This window comes from Adiantum capillus-veneris, chromosome 16 (assembly GCF_014529385.1).
Source record: "Adiantum capillus-veneris isolate H3 chromosome 16, ASM1452938v2, whole genome shotgun sequence".
NCBI classification, from domain to species: domain Eukaryota; kingdom Viridiplantae; phylum Streptophyta; class Polypodiopsida; order Polypodiales; family Pteridaceae; genus Adiantum; species Adiantum capillus-veneris.
In genome coordinates, this window is record NC_140946.1 from 69,974,496 (window position 1) to 69,994,901 (window position 20,406).

General features: G+C 43.5%; 1 protein-coding gene across 1 annotated transcript in view; it reads right to left on the bottom strand.

The window, feature by feature from the left end:
- Positions 1 to 1,080: 1,080 nt before the first annotated feature.
- The window catches only part of LOC147439245 (uncharacterized), a 50,809-nt gene continuing 31,483 nt past the window's right edge, over positions 1,081 to 20,406 (bottom strand). The window contains exons 3-9 of the mRNA XM_086485113.1: positions 2,892 to 2,981; positions 2,750 to 2,792; positions 2,507 to 2,613; positions 2,033 to 2,128; positions 1,763 to 1,953; positions 1,610 to 1,679; positions 1,081 to 1,512 (exon numbers count right to left, since the gene is read on the bottom strand). Of these exons, the coding sequence (XP_086341239.1) occupies positions 1,366 to 1,512; positions 1,610 to 1,679; positions 1,763 to 1,953; positions 2,033 to 2,128; positions 2,507 to 2,613; positions 2,750 to 2,792; positions 2,892 to 2,981 (744 nt within the window). The 3' untranslated portion in view covers positions 1,081 to 1,365. The remainder of the gene's footprint in view (positions 1,513 to 1,609; positions 1,680 to 1,762; positions 1,954 to 2,032; positions 2,129 to 2,506; positions 2,614 to 2,749; positions 2,793 to 2,891; positions 2,982 to 20,406) is intronic.

Below are 20,406 nucleotides of genomic sequence, written 5' to 3' on the forward strand. Positions count from 1 at the left end.
TCCCATCACTCTGGGGTGTGGACCCCTTTTCTTTGATGCCAGTCACTCGTACATTGAGGCAATGGGCTTGTCGCATATTCTCTTCCTCAATGGTTGTGTGTATGATGAGCACTTATTCATCTATTTGGGCTTCCACTTTCCCCTCCTTTTTCATGTTCTTGACTACTTCAACACATCCTTCCTTGGTAGCCTCCAATTTGTCGTCCATGCTTGCCGAGAAAGCTTTGGTGATCTCCTCTTTGAGGGCTGCCTTGGCTTTCGCTGTATACTCTCCTTCTTTGGGGATGAGGGATGCGATAGAAGCACGGAGAAGATCGATTTGCTCCTTAAGGTCTTCCTTTTCTTTCTTCCATTCTTCTTTCTCCTCCTTCCATGCTTCCTTCTCCTTGGTCAAGCCTTCGACCTCTTTCTCAAGCTTGTACAACCGATTAGTAAAGCCATGGAGGGTATCCAATATGGAGGGCGTCATCTTATCATCCAGCTGCGGCTTGGTCGTCTCCTCCTTGAAGCGTTCATCAGCGTGTCGGCACTTTTGGGGGGGGGGGGGGGGGGGGGGGGGGGGGGGGGGGGTTGTTGTTCAATGTGGTAAGCTCATGAGAGAGAGAGAGAGAGAGAGAGAGAGAGAGAGTTACTAACAAAAAAGTTTGTATGTGCGTGTGTTGTTTTTTTTTTTTTTGGGGGGGGGGGGGTGGGGGGGGGGGGGGTATATGCTGGCACAGGAGGGCAGTAGGGGGGTGGCGTGCAGGTGCAACAACAACAGTGCAGCAGCAAAGAGCACAGCAGATTGTAGGTGCAGCAGGAAGGCAGCACGCAGAGGGTTGCAGCGGCAGCAGCAGGTGCAGCAGCTCAGAGAGAGAGAGAGAGAGAGAGAGAATTGATGTAAATGCATCATAACCTAGGTATCCTTTTCAAACCTAGGTTCCCATGCACACACTCGTACACACACACACACATTACGATAGTACGTCCATACAAAGATCTGTATACCAAATTTTAGCACCGACGATGAGCACAAACTGAGCCATCATGAAGCCAACCACTAAACAAATTCTACCTATGGACGAGTACTACAGGAAAAAGTTTGTAGTCGAAAGGGCAGACACAATTAAAAATCCAATCATTACAATTTGACAGCTTTCATGTGTCACTACTGGGCTGCTTGGTGTGTGTCACTTGTTGAGGACAACACAAAGCAAGCAAAGAACTTTGGATTTAAGGTATGACTGACATCATCTTCACTGCATCTAAGGCGATGTAAAATGGAGGGAAGCACCCACATAAATTACACTTGCGATGAAACTTGAGTAAAGGGATATCGTATGGGATACAATTGGGCTGGACACGGTTTCCTTTTGGCGATGTCCTTTACATGTTTTGCTGGCCTGGTAAAATTTGCTCCATGGATGATAAGGGTGTAGGGAGCCCCCCGGGTACTCTTTGAGATGGATGCATTTGTCCTCCATTCACATTGATCAGAAGCTGTGCAAGCCAACGCCTTGTGGTGACATCCTCCTGTCATAATCGAGCAATTGACAGGAAGACTTATCATAACAGCCAAAAACAAAAAACAAAAAGACGTACGTAATAATATCCAGAAAAGAACACATACCCTCAAACAATTACTGAAGGTATTGTCGCGTAGTAGTTCTGGAAGGCAATTCTTTAAAGCTTCACAGGCCCTTCAAAAAAGACTTTAAATATTAAGTACGACATGATCTAGCTGTCTCTTATGAGACTACAATACAAGGATTGACTGACCCACCTTGGATTATCTGACAGTCGAAGATAGCAACGAATAATATGTTTTAAGAGTCTGACAGAGGGCTGCTCTGCAAGTATGGAAACCATCGATCCTAAAACAGCTCCAACTGCAAAGAACCTTTCTGCTGTTGCGCAAATATAAGCAAGGCCCACATCATCCAAAAGAATCTTTTGCACAATGAAGGTTGCCACCTACCACAACAGAAACCCTGTCACTTGTTTATGGTATATATTCATAACACTCTGATCTCAGAGAGTCCACTAATCTCACCGTCTTGGAAAGCTCACTTCCCATTTCCATCGTCCGTAGACAAAGAGGTATAATTTCAGTAGATAAGAGAAAATTGATCACATCCGTGTCATCAACCTGACAGCAAGATCTCGTGATATTTAGGCTTATCAACTAGTGTTTCATAATGCATGGATAGTTGCAAAATGGACACCACATTCACAAGGTCCTAATAAACAGAATGACATTTGAATATGTGTAACATGAGTGATACAACAACAGAGGCAAGAAACAATCTCACCTTAACTAGAGCTCCAATTACTCCAAGACTTGTAAGTCGTAAGTATTCAAAAGGCCTTGTTTTGCTTACGTGATATTTAGGCTATCAACTAGTGTTTCATAATGCATGGATAGTTGCAAAATGGACACCACATTCACAAGGTCCTAATAAACAGAATGACATTTGAATATGTGTAACATGAGTGATACAACAACAGAGGCAAGAAACAATCTCACCTTAACTAGAGCTCCAATTACTCCAAGACTTGTAAGTCGTAAATATTCAAAAGGCCTTGTTTTGCTTATTGTATTCAAGAAAGGGTAAAGATACAAAGGTATGTGAGCTGCAAGATGGGGGGAAAGGGATATGAGAGCACAACTAGGAATTGAAAAAGGCCTAAGCTTTCAAGGACTTTCTTTTTCAAACACACAAACTACAGATTGCTCAATATTAAAACTGCAAAGACGCTCTCCACTTACCATTGAGGAAGAAAGCTCTTGTTTCAGAATGTGAAGCAACACACTACATTTGTGCCAAAACTTAACAAATGTTAGAGATAAGATCCAGTGCTGAAACTTCTGCACACAGCAAATATAAAGATACTTAAAAGCAGTTACATACTTGGAGAAGTGCCAAAGCATTACAAACACGATTTGATGCTCCTGCAGTCAATGTCGGTGGTGCTAACATTGGATAGATGGATACAATCTCCTGCAACACATGAAAAAAACAAAGAATGAGCAGTGCAAGATGGGACTCCACCATTTTTGTCTCCATCCACCTTCATTTACTTTCATGTACAGACTAGAGGAATCTTTTCATGCAGATCTTGAGACAAGACAAACATGGGCGTTTCATCTTTTTGTAGAATGGAAGATTATATATTCATTATGAAACATTAACTACTCCTTAATATGTCTGTCGGTAGTCACTAAGCTGGACGCAATTCTTACAAGGGTACTTTGGTCCTAGTCTGACCACCTGGCACCTTGAAAATGTTATTAGGTGACCCTTGTCCTGACACAATCATAGTCGAATGGTTGTTTGATAATATCCACACATGAGCCACTCATGAGTTCTATCGAAATAAATCCAAAGGCTCCCTCTAATTGATCGGTAATATCATCATTCCTTTGTATAGGTATTAGGAACCAGTTTTAATGATATTCTTGTCCATTAGAGGGAGCGTTTGGATTTATTCCCATAGAACTCATGAGTGGCTCATGAGTGGATATTATCAAACAACCATTCGACTAGATAATTTGGTTTGTATGAGTTTCTCCTGATGCCATTAGATCTTACACACACTCTTCGTCACTTTTAATAGAACTATGGACAATCTTTTGTCCATACAAATTTGTTGACCCGTGCTTTAAGGACGTGATTGAATATAATGAAGAGAAGCAAAGGACAAATTCACTACAGCCTTCATTGAGCCTTAATGGGCTAAGTCCCATTTGTCACGATTGTGACTATGTTACAGTATTACATCTACTCCTAGTTGCAGATACACAAAGTGCCATGCCAAGGAGAACCCCTATGCTTGGATGGTCACGACCCTTCGCTCAAGAGACATGCCTCTTCACCAAAAGCCACACTCCTTCGACAACTGGTCACACCCCTTCGCTCTACGGTTGTGACTCTTCGTCCAATGGTTGCGGCTCTTCGTCGAAAGGATGTGTCTTTCCGTCTAAAGTCGCGTCTCTTCACCATGAGACGTGTCTTTTCATTTGTGCCTCTTCGTCTCCTATATAAGGAGCCTATTGTACTCAGTTTTAAAGCATTCATTCAAGCAATCAAAAACACATTCAGCCTCTTGAGTCTCGGTTTGATCTTAAGTATGAAGTTTTAAGTGTTATTATAGGATTAGCACCACTATTCCCGGGACCCGAAGGTTGTGAGCCTCTCACCCTCGCCGCTACACTCTACCCCCTTCCCGGAGTTGTATGGAAGCAGAAGAAAGGTGGTACACACACACACAAACGAGCATGAGGTAACATATATTTTTATGTTCCAATTAGACAAATAACAAACACAACACGGATGTGTGTGTGTGGGGTACCCACAGAGTGTGCTGGGTTTTCGTGCTAGAGTCCGATTCACAAACCTCTTCATTAGGATGTGTCCTTTCGTAGCTGGCCCGTGTCCCTTCATGTGAACAACCACCACCCTTGGTTCGTGCCTCTTGACATCGGTGTATGTATGGCCCGGCACCTTTTTACGCTTGCACTCCTTCATGCGAAAAGGTGCAGTGCAGGCAGCCAACCATTTCTTCTGCACTCGCACCCCTTCGTGGCTAGCAAGGAATTTCTCTCTCCCAAGCGCTCTGTCCCAAGCGGCAACGCACGGTAATCTGTTTGCACTGAAGAGTTTTAAATAACGTTGGCAACTTTTGTGCTGAAAAATTTGTACGCTAGAGTGTTTTTAAGCTCATTGCAGCCAATACAATCTCTTATCCGTACGTTACTGGCAACGAATCCTTCAGCACTGGCCTTTCTGTGCACATTTTCTTCGCGGTGATTCAGTCGTGCTGGCCTCACACGTCTCATGGACGACAAAGTCTATAAGGTTCCAGTTCCGTACCTGTCTTATGTAGACGAACTGCCTGGCAACATCCTTCCCGAAAATCATCCTCCCCGCGAAATTATCACAATACTCAATACCCCTGCTGAAACGCTGGCTGAAAACATCCCACGCTGGCACCTTTTCGCTCTTCGCTGGTGTTTTGCGTCAAAAAAAAATCCAGGCAGCGTACGTTTTCAAAACCAGCTGCAAGGTTTTAATTAATTACACAAGCCCATGCTCTTGATTTTAGTTGGCCGCCCAGATCCAAATTTTGTAAAAGCACATGTGAACTCGCTCACTTAATCAAAATAAACTCCAGCGAATGGCAATCCTTCACGCTCAGCCAGCCAACCCGCATGTGCTACTTCGTTTCTCCAGTGCTGAACTTTTTGGAACTCTCCCTTTATGCGCAACACATGGCTGCCCGCTCTCTACATCAAGTACATAAAGCCTATTTAGGAAGAAATCTTACCCGAAAACCCTCCTGCACGTGAGGTGATCGTGATTCCGGATACTTCAGAAACCAAGATTATTATCCAACTCCAAAGCCGAAACCCGTTCCAGACGCAGTTTTCGCTCCCGAATTATCAGTTCTTAAGCTTATTCAGGGAAACAGTTACTTTCCGTAAGCAGTCAGCATGATTGAATCACAAGATGGCGACGACAATATTTTACCCGAGAACCCAATAGCAATTCTCAAAAAGCAGATGGAAGCACTTTTAACAAGCCTTTCATTGATTCGCACTCGCTTGGATCAGATGCAGATGCAAACCTCTTCTCGGAGTCACCCAACTGCTTCTCGGACTACACATGCAATTTCTCTGTCATCTTCATCCGACGCTTTAGTGGTCGACCAAGAAGGACCACTCAAAACAAAGGCTTCAAAACTCAAATTTTCTCACCCAAAGCATGGTTTCTCAGAGACAACTAGACGCAAAGTACCTTCGTGCGAGCAGCAAAAGTCTCAACATGAATATTCTTGGAAATGCTACAGTTCTAAGCAACCAACTTTTATCAGAATCATCAACAATAGAAGAAGCAATATGAAGCTTCCAACGGATCATCAGCGATATCAAGATGGGCTTACTTAGTGGCACATATATCTGACCCTAGTCGAGTACTCGATCGTGAATGTCGCGGCGCTGGACAAGTTCCCCCTCGCGAGCCTTGCCCTACATTTAAGTCTTTCTTATTTGATAGTGGTAAAGTTCAAGATTTATTAATCCTTTCCTTGTGCAAGAGGATCCTTCAGAGATCTAAGAGGCAACAGCTCCATCGACCTCCCCCTTCTTAATTGGAAGCCTTAATACCCGCTGAGAAAGCTGAAGATTCAGAAGATTCCAATTCTCATGTGACAACCAACAAGCACATAGCCCCTTCTTTGGCCGTGTACCAGGCAGAAAAATTCGCCTCGTTACCGCCCTTGCAAAATACAATCTTTCTCTCTAAACAGATACCAGATGCTATGGTGAATGATAATTCTTCAAGCTTGAAGATACCAGTTCTTACCTTCAATGATGCAAAGGATAAATCAAATGCAGACTCTTGCAGCACGACTTTAGTCGCTGCAATTGAATCTTTGGATTGTAACTATGTCAGACTTTGTAAATAATTACTGTATTTACGAGAAAAGAATTATCTAATTAGTTGTGTGCATATCAGAATAGATTTAGCAGTTTCTGGAACCACAAGTGCGCCCAAGTTTGGGCCAGAGCACCTCAAGGAGACCCTAGCAAAAAATACCCTGAAGCCCTAGTGATTGGGAAATCGGGTCTTCAATAAAGGGACAGATAGTAGCCTCAGATTTCAGGCTCAAAAAATTATGCGCGCTAGTGCAAGCACAGGAATGAGATGGGGTCCTTGAAACAACAGTGATCCTAAGGCCTGAATTATTTTACGGCCTTAGGATAAGTCGATTACATTATTTTAAATTGTCTACGCTGGACCAAATGGCCGGACAAGTGCGAACAAGTAATGCCATAGCAGTACTGGTATGGCATTGCACTGGGGAGCCAGCTAACATTTTCATTTGTTGCATCTATGTGTGCAGTTGTGCACTTAATTGCACATTTCATTAATTAGCATAGGACTTTTAAAGTCAAAAGTTAAATGGTTTTTAAATTATTAAGTAAGTGTGCCACTTGGCACACTTACCCATGCAATGTCTCTCTCTCTCTCTCTCTCTCTCTCTCTCTCTCTCTCTCTCTCTCTCTCACTCTCTCTCTCTCTCTCTCTCTCTTCATGCTAGCGCCCCCTCTTCTGGCTGGCAATATGAGAGCAGCCCCTCCCCCTCTTGCCAGGTTGGCAGTGCACTACCCCCCCTAAGTTGAACGTCCTCTACGCAGTGAAGCTCTCCATTGAAGCTTGAGAGCAACACCTTGTGGTGTATGTGGAGCCTCTGAGCACCCATCACCAAGAACAAGGCCCCTCATGGTTGTAGGCAGCTGTGGGAGAAGTTTCATCACGTAAAGTAGTAGAAAAGTCTCTTTCTCTCTTGTCTAGCGGCTGCAAATTCTCTGTTTTCAGTCCCTAATCACCTGTATTAGGGTGAATTTCAACAAAGCTTTAATAGAATCTTATTCCTCTCTACCTACTCTACACATACACAAAATTTGGAGCGTTTCTGTCGCGAAAAGGACCTCCATTTCGGCATTGGAACGCGCTCAGGTAACAATTTCTGGTTATGTGCAGAAAATTACAGTAAGCCTGTGTGCGTGTGTTTTGCACGTGTTTTGACTGCAGGAATGATTATGTCCAAAGAGACACAGTTAGCGGAAGATAGACTCTCATTTATGAGAGCTTCCGAGGAGTTTTGTGGAAGGTAGACTCTCGCCTACGAGAGCTTTCCAAAATCTCACAGAAGAGGAAAGATCCTCTTAGTAGTCAGAGAGCACTTCTTCTACTCTCTCAGTTAGAAGAAGAAAAAGGACAAGAAAGAATAGAGGACGGGCTTTTTTTTTCCTCGTTCCTGTGCTTGCAAAGATTCTCCCTTAGTAATAAAGATATTCTCTTTATTGGGGGGACCAGCCCATCTTCTGGTCCCCAATGATGTGTCAAGCTCTCTCTTTCTCTCCAAAGTCTCTCGAGTATATAAATTGCATTTAACAGTCAGTTTTTGCTTCCGTATTTTTGTGACAGTGGTATCAGAGCAAGGTCATCTCTCTCTTTCTTAAGGGATTGACGACTCTTGGCAGACTGCAGATGGGAGGATGGGAGATAGAGTTCTCTCTCCTTCAACAGTAGGTGGTAGAGTTGCAAAAAGCTCTCCCCCATCCAGAAGTCCAAAAGATTCTCCATACTCTTGAGAAAGGGAAGGAGAAAGTGTGATGGGGTCGGGAGAAATCCCACAGAACCCAAAGGCGCCAGAACCAAGAAAAGATCCTTTAATTGGAACCTCCCGCATGCACGAGAGGTAGAGAAAACCTCCAGAACGTCATGTGCAGTTTAATCCAAAGGTTCAAGAGCAGGATCCTCCTGATTCTCCTCAGTTTTCTTTCATGAAGGATCTGGATGACATAGTTGCTTCGGAAGACATGTTTCTTGACGATCCGTTGCAGCAAGAAGTGCATTCAAGGGAAAGGATTCCTGTCCACAAGGAGTCTAAGCATAGAAAGAAGGAGCACCATAAGAAGAAACACCACAGGCACAAAACATTCAAGTCGGGAGACAAAGATGTGAAAATCGACACCTACAATGGACGGCGTGATAATGACAAAGCTTTGGCTTTCATCCGCCAATTTGAAGTTGCATTTGCAAAAGGGAACTTTAAAGAAAGATCCAAGCTTCGCCATGTCAGTATGTACCTGAAAGGCACCGCAAGCAGTTGGTGGTTAACCCTGATCTTGGAAAATAGCAAACCCCAAGATTGGACAGTTTTCAAGAAGGAGTTTTACGCACATTCCTTCCTCCAGACTATGAGGAAGAGGTAAAGAAAGAATGGGATCAACTCTCACAGTCAGAGAACGAAATTGTTCCACGCTATGTGGATAGGTTTTGGGACGTTCTCTTGAAAGTCACTCCATTCAAGAAGATTGACAATTCGGAGAAGATGCGCAAGTTTGAAGCACGATTGCATGAAGCCTTGCAAAAGGCTATGAAGCTTTACCCTCAGGGTAAATTGCAGATACTTATGGAATCAGCTCGCATAGCTGATGGAATACATGACAAGGGTACTCCTAGGAAGATGGAGCAAAGCACCTATCATGCCAAGCAGAAGGCTCTCCATGAGCAGCCTACCTCTACTTCTTCCTCTCAAAAGAAGAAAAGAACCGCCTCTAAAGTAGAAGCAAAGCCAAATCAGCCCAAGAAAGGGAGATATCTCTCTCCTGCTGAATTGAGAACCTACATCAGCGAAGGAAGATGCTTCAAGTGTGGACAAGTTGGGACATATGAAGGGTGATTGTCCTACCAAAACTCTGCAACCACCCTCTATCAATGCAGTCCCAGATGTACAGGGAAATACAACCAAGGATGGAAAAGAAAGAGCTCTTCTCAAAGCATGGGGTAGTATCAACAACCAACGCGCTCTTATTCCGTTTGACCCTAGCAGTACAGACAACTTCATCTCTACAAAGCTAGCCGATGACCTGAATTTACAGCCCAACCGTTTTGGAGTTTCTATTCAAGCACAATCTGCTTTCAAAGGGCAGAACTCTAGCTCTACTCCAATCATAGGGAAGCTGAATTTAAAGGTCGACAACTACAAAGATCAAGAGTCTTTCTTACTAGCTTCACTTGAAGGGTGTGATATTATCTTGGGAATGCCTTGGCACTACAAGATGCATCCCATTCCTGACTATGTTTTATCCTTTTATCATAAAGGAAAGGAATATCTTGTGCTCGCGGATGCAGGTGATTGGCGTATCCCCATCGCCAATCACATTGCCATCAAGAAAGCAATGAAAAAGTGTGTTTCAGCGTACTTGAATTTTGCAAGAGAGAGATGTGTCTGCTTCACAACTTTCTTCCTCTATAGAGCAAAAAAGACTTAAGTTATTAGAAAGTTTTAAAGATTGTTTTGCAGATGAACTACCAAATAAACTCCCACCTCCTCGACCTGAGGATCATACAATTGATTTGATCCCAGGAAGTTCTCCTCCAAATCAACCCCCTTATCGAGTTAGTCTAATGCAGCAAGAGAAAATTCTCAAGCAGGTTAACGAACTTTTGGAGAAGGGCTTAATAAGGCCTAGTACTTCTCCATATTGTTCACATGTCTTGCTAGTACAGAAAAAGGATGGCACATTCCGCATGTGCATAGACTATAGATCTCTAAACAAGATCACCATCAAGAATCGATTTCCAATCCCTCGGATTGATGACATTCTTGATAAGTTACAAGGAGCAAGTGTCTTTAGTCGTATAGACTTGAAGAGCGGTTATCATCAAATCCGCATAGCTCCTCAGGATGTGCATAAGACTTCATTTAGAACAATTTTCGGGTTGTATGAATTCTTAGTGATGCCTTTTGGACTCACTAATGCACCAGCCACATTCAACAGAATGATGGATAGAATCTTCCACTCATATAGAAGCTTTACAGGCGTTTTCTTCGATGACGTCATAATCTTTCTCAAAGACGGAAGACGAACACTATAAGCATCTCGCATTAGTGTTTGAAGAGCTACGCAAACACAAATTATTTGTGAATGCTAAGAAGAGCGAGTTCTTTCTAAAAGAAATCCACTATTTGGGCCATATAGTATCTCACAACCAGGTGAGAATGGACCCTGATAAGATTCAAGCAGTTGTAGAATGGCCTACGCCAACTACAGTACATGATGTACGAAGTTTCCTCGGCCTCTGTTCCTATTATAGGCGTTTCATTCGAGCCTTTGCCGCTATAGCAGGTCCCCTCTATGACCTGACAAAGAAGCGGATTCCATTCCATTGGGGGTCTGAACAAAAACAAGATTTTGAAAAGCTTAAGTATCTACTCAGTCACGGACCTGTTCTCACCATCCCTGATCTTCGCAAACCTTTCGAGGTATACTGCGATGCATCTTGAGATTGTGTAGGAGCAGTCTTGAACCAAGAGGGTCACGCCATGGCCTACAAAAGTCGGCGCCTTAAAGATGCAGAGTTGCATGTTTCCATATACGAGAAAGAGCTAATGGTAGTAACTCATGCTCTTTCCATTTGGAAACACTTATACCTAGATGAATCCAGGATAAGCCCAGACTCACCCTTGAAGGAAAGTGCAAGGTATAGACCCATGGTAGTCACCACAAGACGATATAACCATCAGCTCCATCATGCATAGTATTGACTAAATACCACGACATTCCCACTAACGTCGTCAGTGCCCAATAGTGGGTATAGAACTAGGTAGTAACATACGCTCCCCAACACAACACACAGCACACGCACACACACGAGCATACATCCATTTGGAAACACTATATGTTAGAAGCTGATTTTATTATCAAGACAGATCATCATACTTTCTCACACAGAGAAAGTTATCAGAAAAGCAGATGAGATGGGCCAACTTTCTTTCAATGTTCCATTTTCAGGTTTTACACACTTCTGGAACAAAGAATGCAGTTGCAGATGCTCTCTCCAGGCGTCCAAAGATCAATGCACTGATAACAAATTATATGAGGAACTAGAATCTCTCAGTGAGATGTATCCTTAAGATCCAGACTTCGCTACAATTTGGGCAGATCTTCAAGCTGATCACTCAAGGCCACCTTATTCCATTAGGGATAATACGCTCTATCGTCAACAAGCAATATGCATAGCTCAGCCCCTACGACAGAAGGTGATGGATGAAGCACATAATTCTCCTTATGCCAGACATCGGGGAATTGCTACTACCACTAGTGCCCTCGAAAGGTATTTCTTTTGGCCAACACTCCGTGCAGACATTGAAAAACATGTACGTGAGTATTTAGTCTGCCAAAAAGTAAAATATGACAGACATAAAGTTTATGGCAAGCTTCAGCCACTCCCTGTGCCTAACACGCCATGGGAAAGTATTGCCATGGATTTATACGGATCTTCCTAGATCCAAGAATGGAAATGATGCAATCTTGACTATAGTAGACAGATTCAGTAAACAAGCACATTTCCTTCCAGTAAAGAAGACGATCAAAACTGATCACATGGCTAGAATATTTCTAGCCCAGATTTTAAACACCATGGATTGCCAAAGACTATTGTCAACGATAGAGATCCTCGCATGACTAGTCTATTTTGGCAGGCATTGTTTGAAAACTTGGGAACTAAGCTTGATTTTTCATCAGCTTATCATCCTCAAACAGATGGTCAAAGCGAAATCGCTAATGCCACTGTTTTAGACCTCCTCAAGTGCTATGTTTCGGAACGACAATCCGAATGGGAACAGTACTTACCAATAGTTGAGTTTGCGTATAATAATACCATCCATTCCTCAACAGGTAAAGCTCCCTTCAAAATTATTTATGGGTAGCCACTCTTACTTCCTATTATGGTTACCAAAGAAAACATTTTCACCGCAGATGAGTTTGTGTGCAATATTGATATTGCCTATCAACAAGTAACGCAAGCGATTCTACGTACTCAAGAGTAACAGAAGAGAAAAGCTGACAGGCACAGAAGGACTCTCAATCTTGAAAAAGAACAATATGTCCTGCTTCGGTTTGAGAAAGCTAGATTGAAAAAGCGGGTTGGAAAAGGGAAAGTTGTAAAACTTTCCCATAGATTTTACGGCCCTTCTAAATCATAGATAAAGTCAATGACGTGACTTTCAGATTGGATTTTCCTTTTCACTAGCACATCCATAATGCTTTTGATGTCAGTCTCCTCCGACCGTATGTTGGACCTCCTCCAGTGGCGCGAGTACAAGAAGATCCTCCAAAAGTCGAAGAGACTAAGGAAATCCTTCAACGTGAACAGATAATACACCACTCTGAGAGACAACTATAGTCGGAGAGCCTACATCGAAAGTATTTAGTCAAGTTCAAGAATTACACCCCTTTAGATGCAAAATGGATGACTGAGTCCGATCTCAAGGACTACCCAGACATCTTGCACAGTTATGTTGACACTCTACAGTTGAGGTCAACTGTTCAGAACCAAGAGGGATGTAACTATGTCAGACTTTGTAAATAATTAATGTATTTACGAGAAAAGAATTATCTAATTAGTTGTGTGCACATCATAATAGATTTAGCAGTTTCTAGATTTAACAGGTTATGGGGCCTCAGGTGCGCCCAAGTTTGAGCCAAAGCACCTCAGGGAGACCCTAGCAGAAAATACCCTAAAGCCCTAGTGATTGGGAAATCGGGTCTTCAATAAAGGGGTAGCTAGTAGCCTCAAATTTTAGGCTCAGAAAATTACGCGCGCTAGTGCAAGCACAGGAATGAGATGGGGTCCTTAGAACAACAGTAATCCTAAGGCCTGAATTATTTTACGGCCTTAGGATAAGTCGATTACATTATTTTAAATTGTCTACGCTGGACCAAATGGCCGGACAAGTGCGAACAAGTAATGCCATAGCAGTACTGGTACGGCATTGCACTGGGGAGCAGCTAACATTTTCATTTGTTGATCTATGTGTGCAGTTGTGCACTTAATTTCACATTTCATTAATTAGCATAGGACTTTTAAAGTCAAAAGTTGAATGGTTTTTAAATTATTAAGTGTGCCACTTGACACACTTACCCATGCAATCTCTCTCTCTCTCTCTCTCTCTCTCTCTCTCTCTCTCTCTCTCTCTCTCTCTCTCTCTCTCTCTCTCTCTTCATGCTAGCGCCCCCTCTTCTGGCTGGCTATATGAGAGCAGCCCCTCCCCCTCTTGCCACGTTGGCAGTGCACTACCCCCCCTAAGTTGAACGTCCTCTACGCAATGAAGCTCTCCATTGAAGCTTGAGAGCAACACCTTGTGGTGTATGTGGAGCCTATGAGCACCCATCACCAAGGACAAGGCCTCTCATGGTTGTAGGCAACTGTGGGAGAAGTTTCATCGCGTAAAGTAGTAGAAAAGTCTCTTTCTCTCTTGTCTAGCGGCTGCAAATTCTCTGTTTTCAGCCCCTAATCACCTGTATTAGGGTGAATTTCAGCAAAGCTTTAATAGAATCTTATTCCTCTCTACCTACTCTACACATACAGAAAGTTTGGAGCGTTTCTGTCGCGAAAAGGAGCTCCATTTCGGTATTGGAACGCGCTCAGGTAACAATTTCTGGTTATGTGCAGAAAATTACAGCAAGCGTGTGCGCGTGTGTTTTGCATGTTTCTTTCGTGTTTTGACTACGGGAACGATTATGTCCAAAGAGACACAGTTAGCGGAAGATAGACTCTCATTTATGAGAGCTTCCGATGAGTTTTGTGGAAGGTACTCTCGCCTACGAGAGCTTCCCAAAATCTCACAGAAGAGGAAAGATCCTTTCAGCAGTCGGAGAGCAGCTCTTCTACTCTCTCAATCAAAAGAAGAAAAAGGACGAGAAAGAATAGAGGACGGGCTTTTTTTTGCCCCATTCCTGTGCTTGTAAAGATTCTCCCTTGATAATAAAGATATTCTCTTTACGGGGGGGGACCAGCCCATCTTCTTGTCTCCAATGATGTGTCAAGCTTTCTCTCTTTCTCTCCAAAGTCTCTGGAGTACATTAATTGCATTTAACAGTCAGTTTTCGCTTCCGTATTTTTGTGACATGGACACAACTTGTTCAGCAGATAAACCTCTACACATGGATATACCTTTAAACAATACTCTGTCGCAGTCTACAACATCCCTTCAAGAGGATTTTACTGTTCCAAACAAACCAATGGATTACCTTACAGATTTCCAACCAATGGTCATCACTCAACAAAAAACTCAAGTCAATTTACCAATAGTTTCACTTGCAGCAGATAAAGATTCAATCTTTTCTTGGGCAAAGCTCAAAGTTACAAAAGACTTTGACAAAGGCACTTATCAAGTTGCAGGTATTATCAGTTTTTAGTTTGGCAAAATAGTCATGGTCAATAACAATGCCATGACATGGGACTTAACAGAAAGAGCTTTGAATGCAGAAGCACAATAACAATACATTTCCTTCTCCCACAGTTTCTACAACTACCCTTGGTTTTATTTAAAGAGGGAGGAAATGTCACGATTGTGACTATGTTGCAGTATTAAATCTACTCCTAGTTGGAGATACGCGAAGTGCCATGCCATGGGACTTAACGAAAGAGCTTTGAATGCAGAAGCACAACAACAATACATTTCCTTCTCCCAAAGTTTCTACAACTACCCTGGGGTTTATTTAAAGAGGGAGGGAATGTCACGATTGTGACTATGTTGCAGTATTACATCTACTCCTCGTTGGAGATACACGAAGTGCCATGCCAGGGAGGACCCCTATGCTTGGATGGTCATGACCCTTCGCTCAAGAGACGTGCCTCTTCGCCAAACGCCACACTCCTTCGACGACTGGTCACACCCCTTCGCTCTACGGGTGCAACTCTTCGCCCAATGGTTGCAACTCTTGCCGATACTCCAGACTCTGCACCTTCTCCAGGAAGCATGCGAGAGAATGAGCCCTTAGCACATATTTAAAGGCCCTAGGCCCCAAAAGCAGTTTACACTGAAAAGCCTTCAAACTCAAAAGCATCTGGTCCAAAAGCAATGCCAAAAAGCTGCCAACATAATTTACGAAAATCTGTACAGCTTGCCACGTCATCAACCATTGTAAGTTACAAAAATCTGCCACGTCATCAGCAGCTACGCAATTTTCTTATGTATGTGTGTGTGGGTCCTGCTTTATTTCCTTTATGTCACTTGGGGCCCCATCGAACGGGGTCCCCATAAGTTGGTAGGACGACTTCTTTTGTTACTTGTTCTTCTTAGGGTTTAGGCCCCTCGGCCGGCATCTGTCAGTTGGCTCAGTTGGTTCCATTCTTAAGGCTTTGACACGTCAGCAGTTTGTGACATCTCCCCTTCTTGAAAGAGAGTAATCGTCCGCCATTACAGAATATCTGCAAAACAACTCAAATTAGCTCAAAAATTTTCGAGGGACATTCAATTTGCTCTTTTTGTTAAGGAGTTAGCTTCTCCTTTTGGCTCTTTTGATCAAGGAGTTAGCTTCTCCTTTCGTCCAGATCGGAACTTCCGGCGTAGTAAAATTAGCCATCACACCCAGACCGTAATGATCTTCCACGGGTGTCTTGATGCACTAAAATTACATACCCAGGCAATCTCATCCAATTAGGAATATTCAGTAGTTGGCACATCACAATGCAACACAAATGCTTACATATGCATGTTACAAGACATAGAAACATAAAGCCACCGATGAACACTCCCCCCGCAAATAACCATCCAGGTCCGAGCCATGAGTTGTTCAACGACTCCCTCATCACTCCTCCCGCAAATAACCTAAAAAGGTCCAGGCCATGAGATATAGAGGCCTTTTACAACCAAACGCCCCCCATACCGCAGCCTTCGTCGTTTGGAGGTGTTGAGAGTAACCACTACTCAGACTTCTTAATACTCCCCCGTAAATAATCATGCAGGTCCGGGCCATGAGTAACAACACTTTTCAATCATTCAATACTCCCCCCGCAAATAACCACAAGGGTCCGAGCCATGAGAAACAACACTTTTCGATAACTCAATACTCCCCCCGCAAATAACCACAAGGGTCCGGGCCATGAGTATGAACAAGCATTCTCAAACATCATTTCTCACCCTCCACCCAGGAGTAAAATCACCAATCATTGAAACCAGTATTAAAACCAGAGAAAACATTTCAAATCGGCACCAAGACAGGTTCAAAACAGATACCATCCATTTCAAACAAAGTTTCAAACAATACTTTCTCAAACAAAGTTCAAAAGTATCTAATTATAAAACAACTAGAGAGTTCATTCAGGGTTTTGTTTGAACAACCGAACTTTGAGGACGATTGGCTTGCCCTTGTGCATCACAGTGATGGCTCGGTTCCGAACCTGGAGAGTTGCATCATTCTTGTCATGCCAAGGCATGCTAAATAGAACGTCACAATTGCCCAACTTCATGATGTGGAAATCAACTTTTCCATGATAATCTTGAATAGTCACTGGAAGAGCACCAATGAGCGGTACCACTTTCTGAGTTTGCCCCATGGCTAGCTCAGCTTCAATTTCTCCACCCTCTGCATCATAATCAAAGTGCATTTGCTTTAAGAATCCTGGATGGATGAAGTTCTCTGTAGCTCCGGGGTCAAAGAAAATAAGGGCTTTAAAGCCATTGACTTTGCCATATGCTCAACACAATTCATTTGTACTTTCAAGGCGTATGCCATAGATGTCAGGTACTAATCCAATAGCCGGTTTAGCTCGTTTGGTTGGAGATGGTCCTAGGTTTCTGTCGACTGTCGACGCGGGAGTCGGCTCCGCGGGTCTGTCAGTGCGTTGGGGACAACCAAAATAGTTATGTCCTGTTTGAAAGCATTTAAAACATCGGCCTTCTTGTAGTAAGGTGTCTCGTTGTTGAGGTGTCAAACAAGGCCTTTGTGGTTGACTTTCACGAGACTCTCGAGAATTTGTTCTTTGTTGGTGAGAGTTGTGGTTAGTGGCCGAAGATTCTTCTGTGGTAAACTCTAGCTTTCCCTTCATCAATTTGTAGCCGATTGCGGCATGGTCCATAAGTTCTTGCATGGTGGAGACTTGCTTGGATAGACAATATTCCTGCAATGGTGATGGTAGTCCAATGGTGTATCGCTCGCATTGGGCCTCCAAGGGAACAGATCTAAAGAAGGACACCGGAAGGTACACGTCAAGAAACCTTTGGTTATATTCGTCCATGGTTTCGGTGGCAAGCATTTTCAAGTTGCCCCACTCTGCCAAAATCTGGACTTCAAACATAGAAGTCGTGTAATTACGTGCAAAAACTGTCTTCAAAGCTTGTCAGGTCCTTGGAGCATGCGGTTGTGTCGCGATTGAACTCCACCATTGCATAGCATTATCTTTAAGAAATCCCGCTGCTCGAGAAATCTTGGATTCTTCTATATAGTTCCCTAAAGCATAGATATTGTCGAATTGCTGTAGGAACTGCAATGCTTTTGTTGCGATCTTTCACCCCGGAAAAAGTGAAAAATTTGACTGTCGTGCTGCCATCTTTGAAATCTTTGGGTTGGTTAGGCGCATATCCCGGTATGGATAATAAGGGTATCCATATGGGCTCCAATCATTGTAGCCTGGTGGCGGTGGTGGTGGTGGAGTTGGGGGCAATGGCGGTGGCTAAGGTGGTTGTACAGGATCAGGGTCCCCCGATCGGAACAGACGACTCAGAAGGTTGCCGGTTGGAAGCTCTCATACTTTTTGATGTCGGAGGAGGTACCACCTGGAGCATCAGAGGGGGTAACATGTAGTTCAAAATTTGTTGAAAACTTTGCAGCATCGGAAGATTCTGTTGACGATGCTGCGAAAGAATGTCGTGAAGTTCGTTGAGCAGAAACTACAAATATACCTAGATGAATCCAGGATAAGCCCAGATTCACCCTTGAAGGAAAGTGCAAGGTATAGACCCATGGTAGTCACCCACAAGACAATATAACCATCAGCTCCATCATGCATAGTATTGACTAAATACCACGACATCCCCACTAACGTCGTCAGTGCCCAATAGTGGGTGTAGAACTAGGTACTAACATATGCTCCCCAACACAACACACACCACACGCACGCACACACATGAGCATACATCAACACAAAGTTCACCGTGCTGAGTTTCTGTCATGACTCCGGAGATCAAGGGCAGACTCAGCCATGATGAAGCCTAGCACTAAAAGAAGCATTAAATCGGAAAAATTAGCACAAAAATGAGGTAGTTGATAGGGCATACGCACCACAAAAGATAGAAAGAATTAGCACAATATCAACTGGTCGTAACTCGAACGAAAACTTCACAATGTGAAGTCTGCATGTCTGCAATACGACTAAAAAATATACCTAGATGAATCCACGATAAGCCTAGATTCACCCTTGAAGGAAAGTGCAAGGTATAGACCCATGGTAGTCACCCACAAGACAATATAACCATCAGCTCCATCATGCATAGTATTGACTAAATACCACGACATCCCCACTAACGTCGTCAGTGCCCAATCGTGGGTGTAGAACTAGGTACTAACATATGCTCCCCAACACAACACGCACACACACACATGAGCATACATCAACACAAAGTTCACCGTGCTGAGTTTCTGTCATGACTCCGGAGATCAAGGGCAGACTCAGCCATAATGAAGCCTAGCACTAAAAGAAGCATTAAATCGGAAAAATTAGCACAAAAATGAGGTAGTTGATAGGGCATACGCACCACAAAAGATAGAAAGAATTAGCACAATATCAACTGGTCGTAACTCGGACGAAAACTTCACAATGTGAAGTCTGCATGTCCGCAATACGACTAAAAAATATACCTAGATGAATCCACGATAAGCCTAGATTCACCCTTGAAGGAAAGTGCAAGGTATAGACCCATGGTAGTCACCCACAAGACAATATAACCATCAGCTCCATCATGCATAGTATTGACTAAATACCACGACATCCCCACTAACGTCGTCAGTGCCCAATAGTGGGTGTAGAACTAGGTACTAACATATGCTCCCCAACACAACACACAACACACGCACACACACACATGAGCATACTACAAATATTCTACTGAATCCATGAATTCAAGTCTTGGGTTCTTTATGGCTTATGCCCTGTAAGAAACAGCGATGAAGACGGAAGCGCGCCCGATGCGCGATGAAGTAAGGGTGGGAGTGGCTAATAAGTTCGAGGTCGGAGGCCGAAGATACCTCAAATAAAATTCCAATAGCTCTGTCTGCTCTTTTGTAGGATCGGTTTGCTTTCAGAAAAGCACACGCCTGATGCTCTGATACCACTGTCACAAGACGAGCACCACGTGCCAATAGAAAAGAACAGACTCAACATACTTTTAGCACTTCAATAACAACTGAACTGAAAGAGAGAGACGACACGCGACACGGAGTTGCGGAATTCCACCCCAGAGAGTATTGGCCCCAAACCTTGGCGCCCCTTTCGGTATTTCTTTTATATTGCATCAACACAGTACAAGCCGGTACTCCAGACTCTACACCTTCTCCAGGAAGCATGCCAGGGAATGAGCCCTTAGCACATATTTAAAGGCCCTAGGCCCCAAAAGCAGTTTACAGTGAAAAGCCTTCAAACTCAAAAGCATCTGGTCCAAAAGCGATGCCAAAAAGCTGCCAACGTAATTTACGGAAATCCGTACAGCTTGCCACGTCATCAGCCAATGCAAAACGCGGAAATTCGTACAGCCTGTCATGTCATCAACCAACGTAATTTACGAAAATCTGCCACGTCATCAGCAGCTACGCAATTTTCTTGTGTGTGTGTGTGTGTGTGTGTGTGTGGGTCCTGCTTTATTTCCTTCATGTCACTTGGGGCCCCATCGGACGGGTCCCCATAAGTTGGTAAGACTTCTTCTTCTGTTACTTGTTCTTCTTAGAGTTTAGGCCCCTCGGCCGGCATCTGTCAGTTGGCTCCATTCTTTAGGCTTTGACACGTCAGTAGTTTGTGAGACAGAATGAGTAAAGCTTGGTTGTGGGGTTTTATTATATACCTTCAAGCT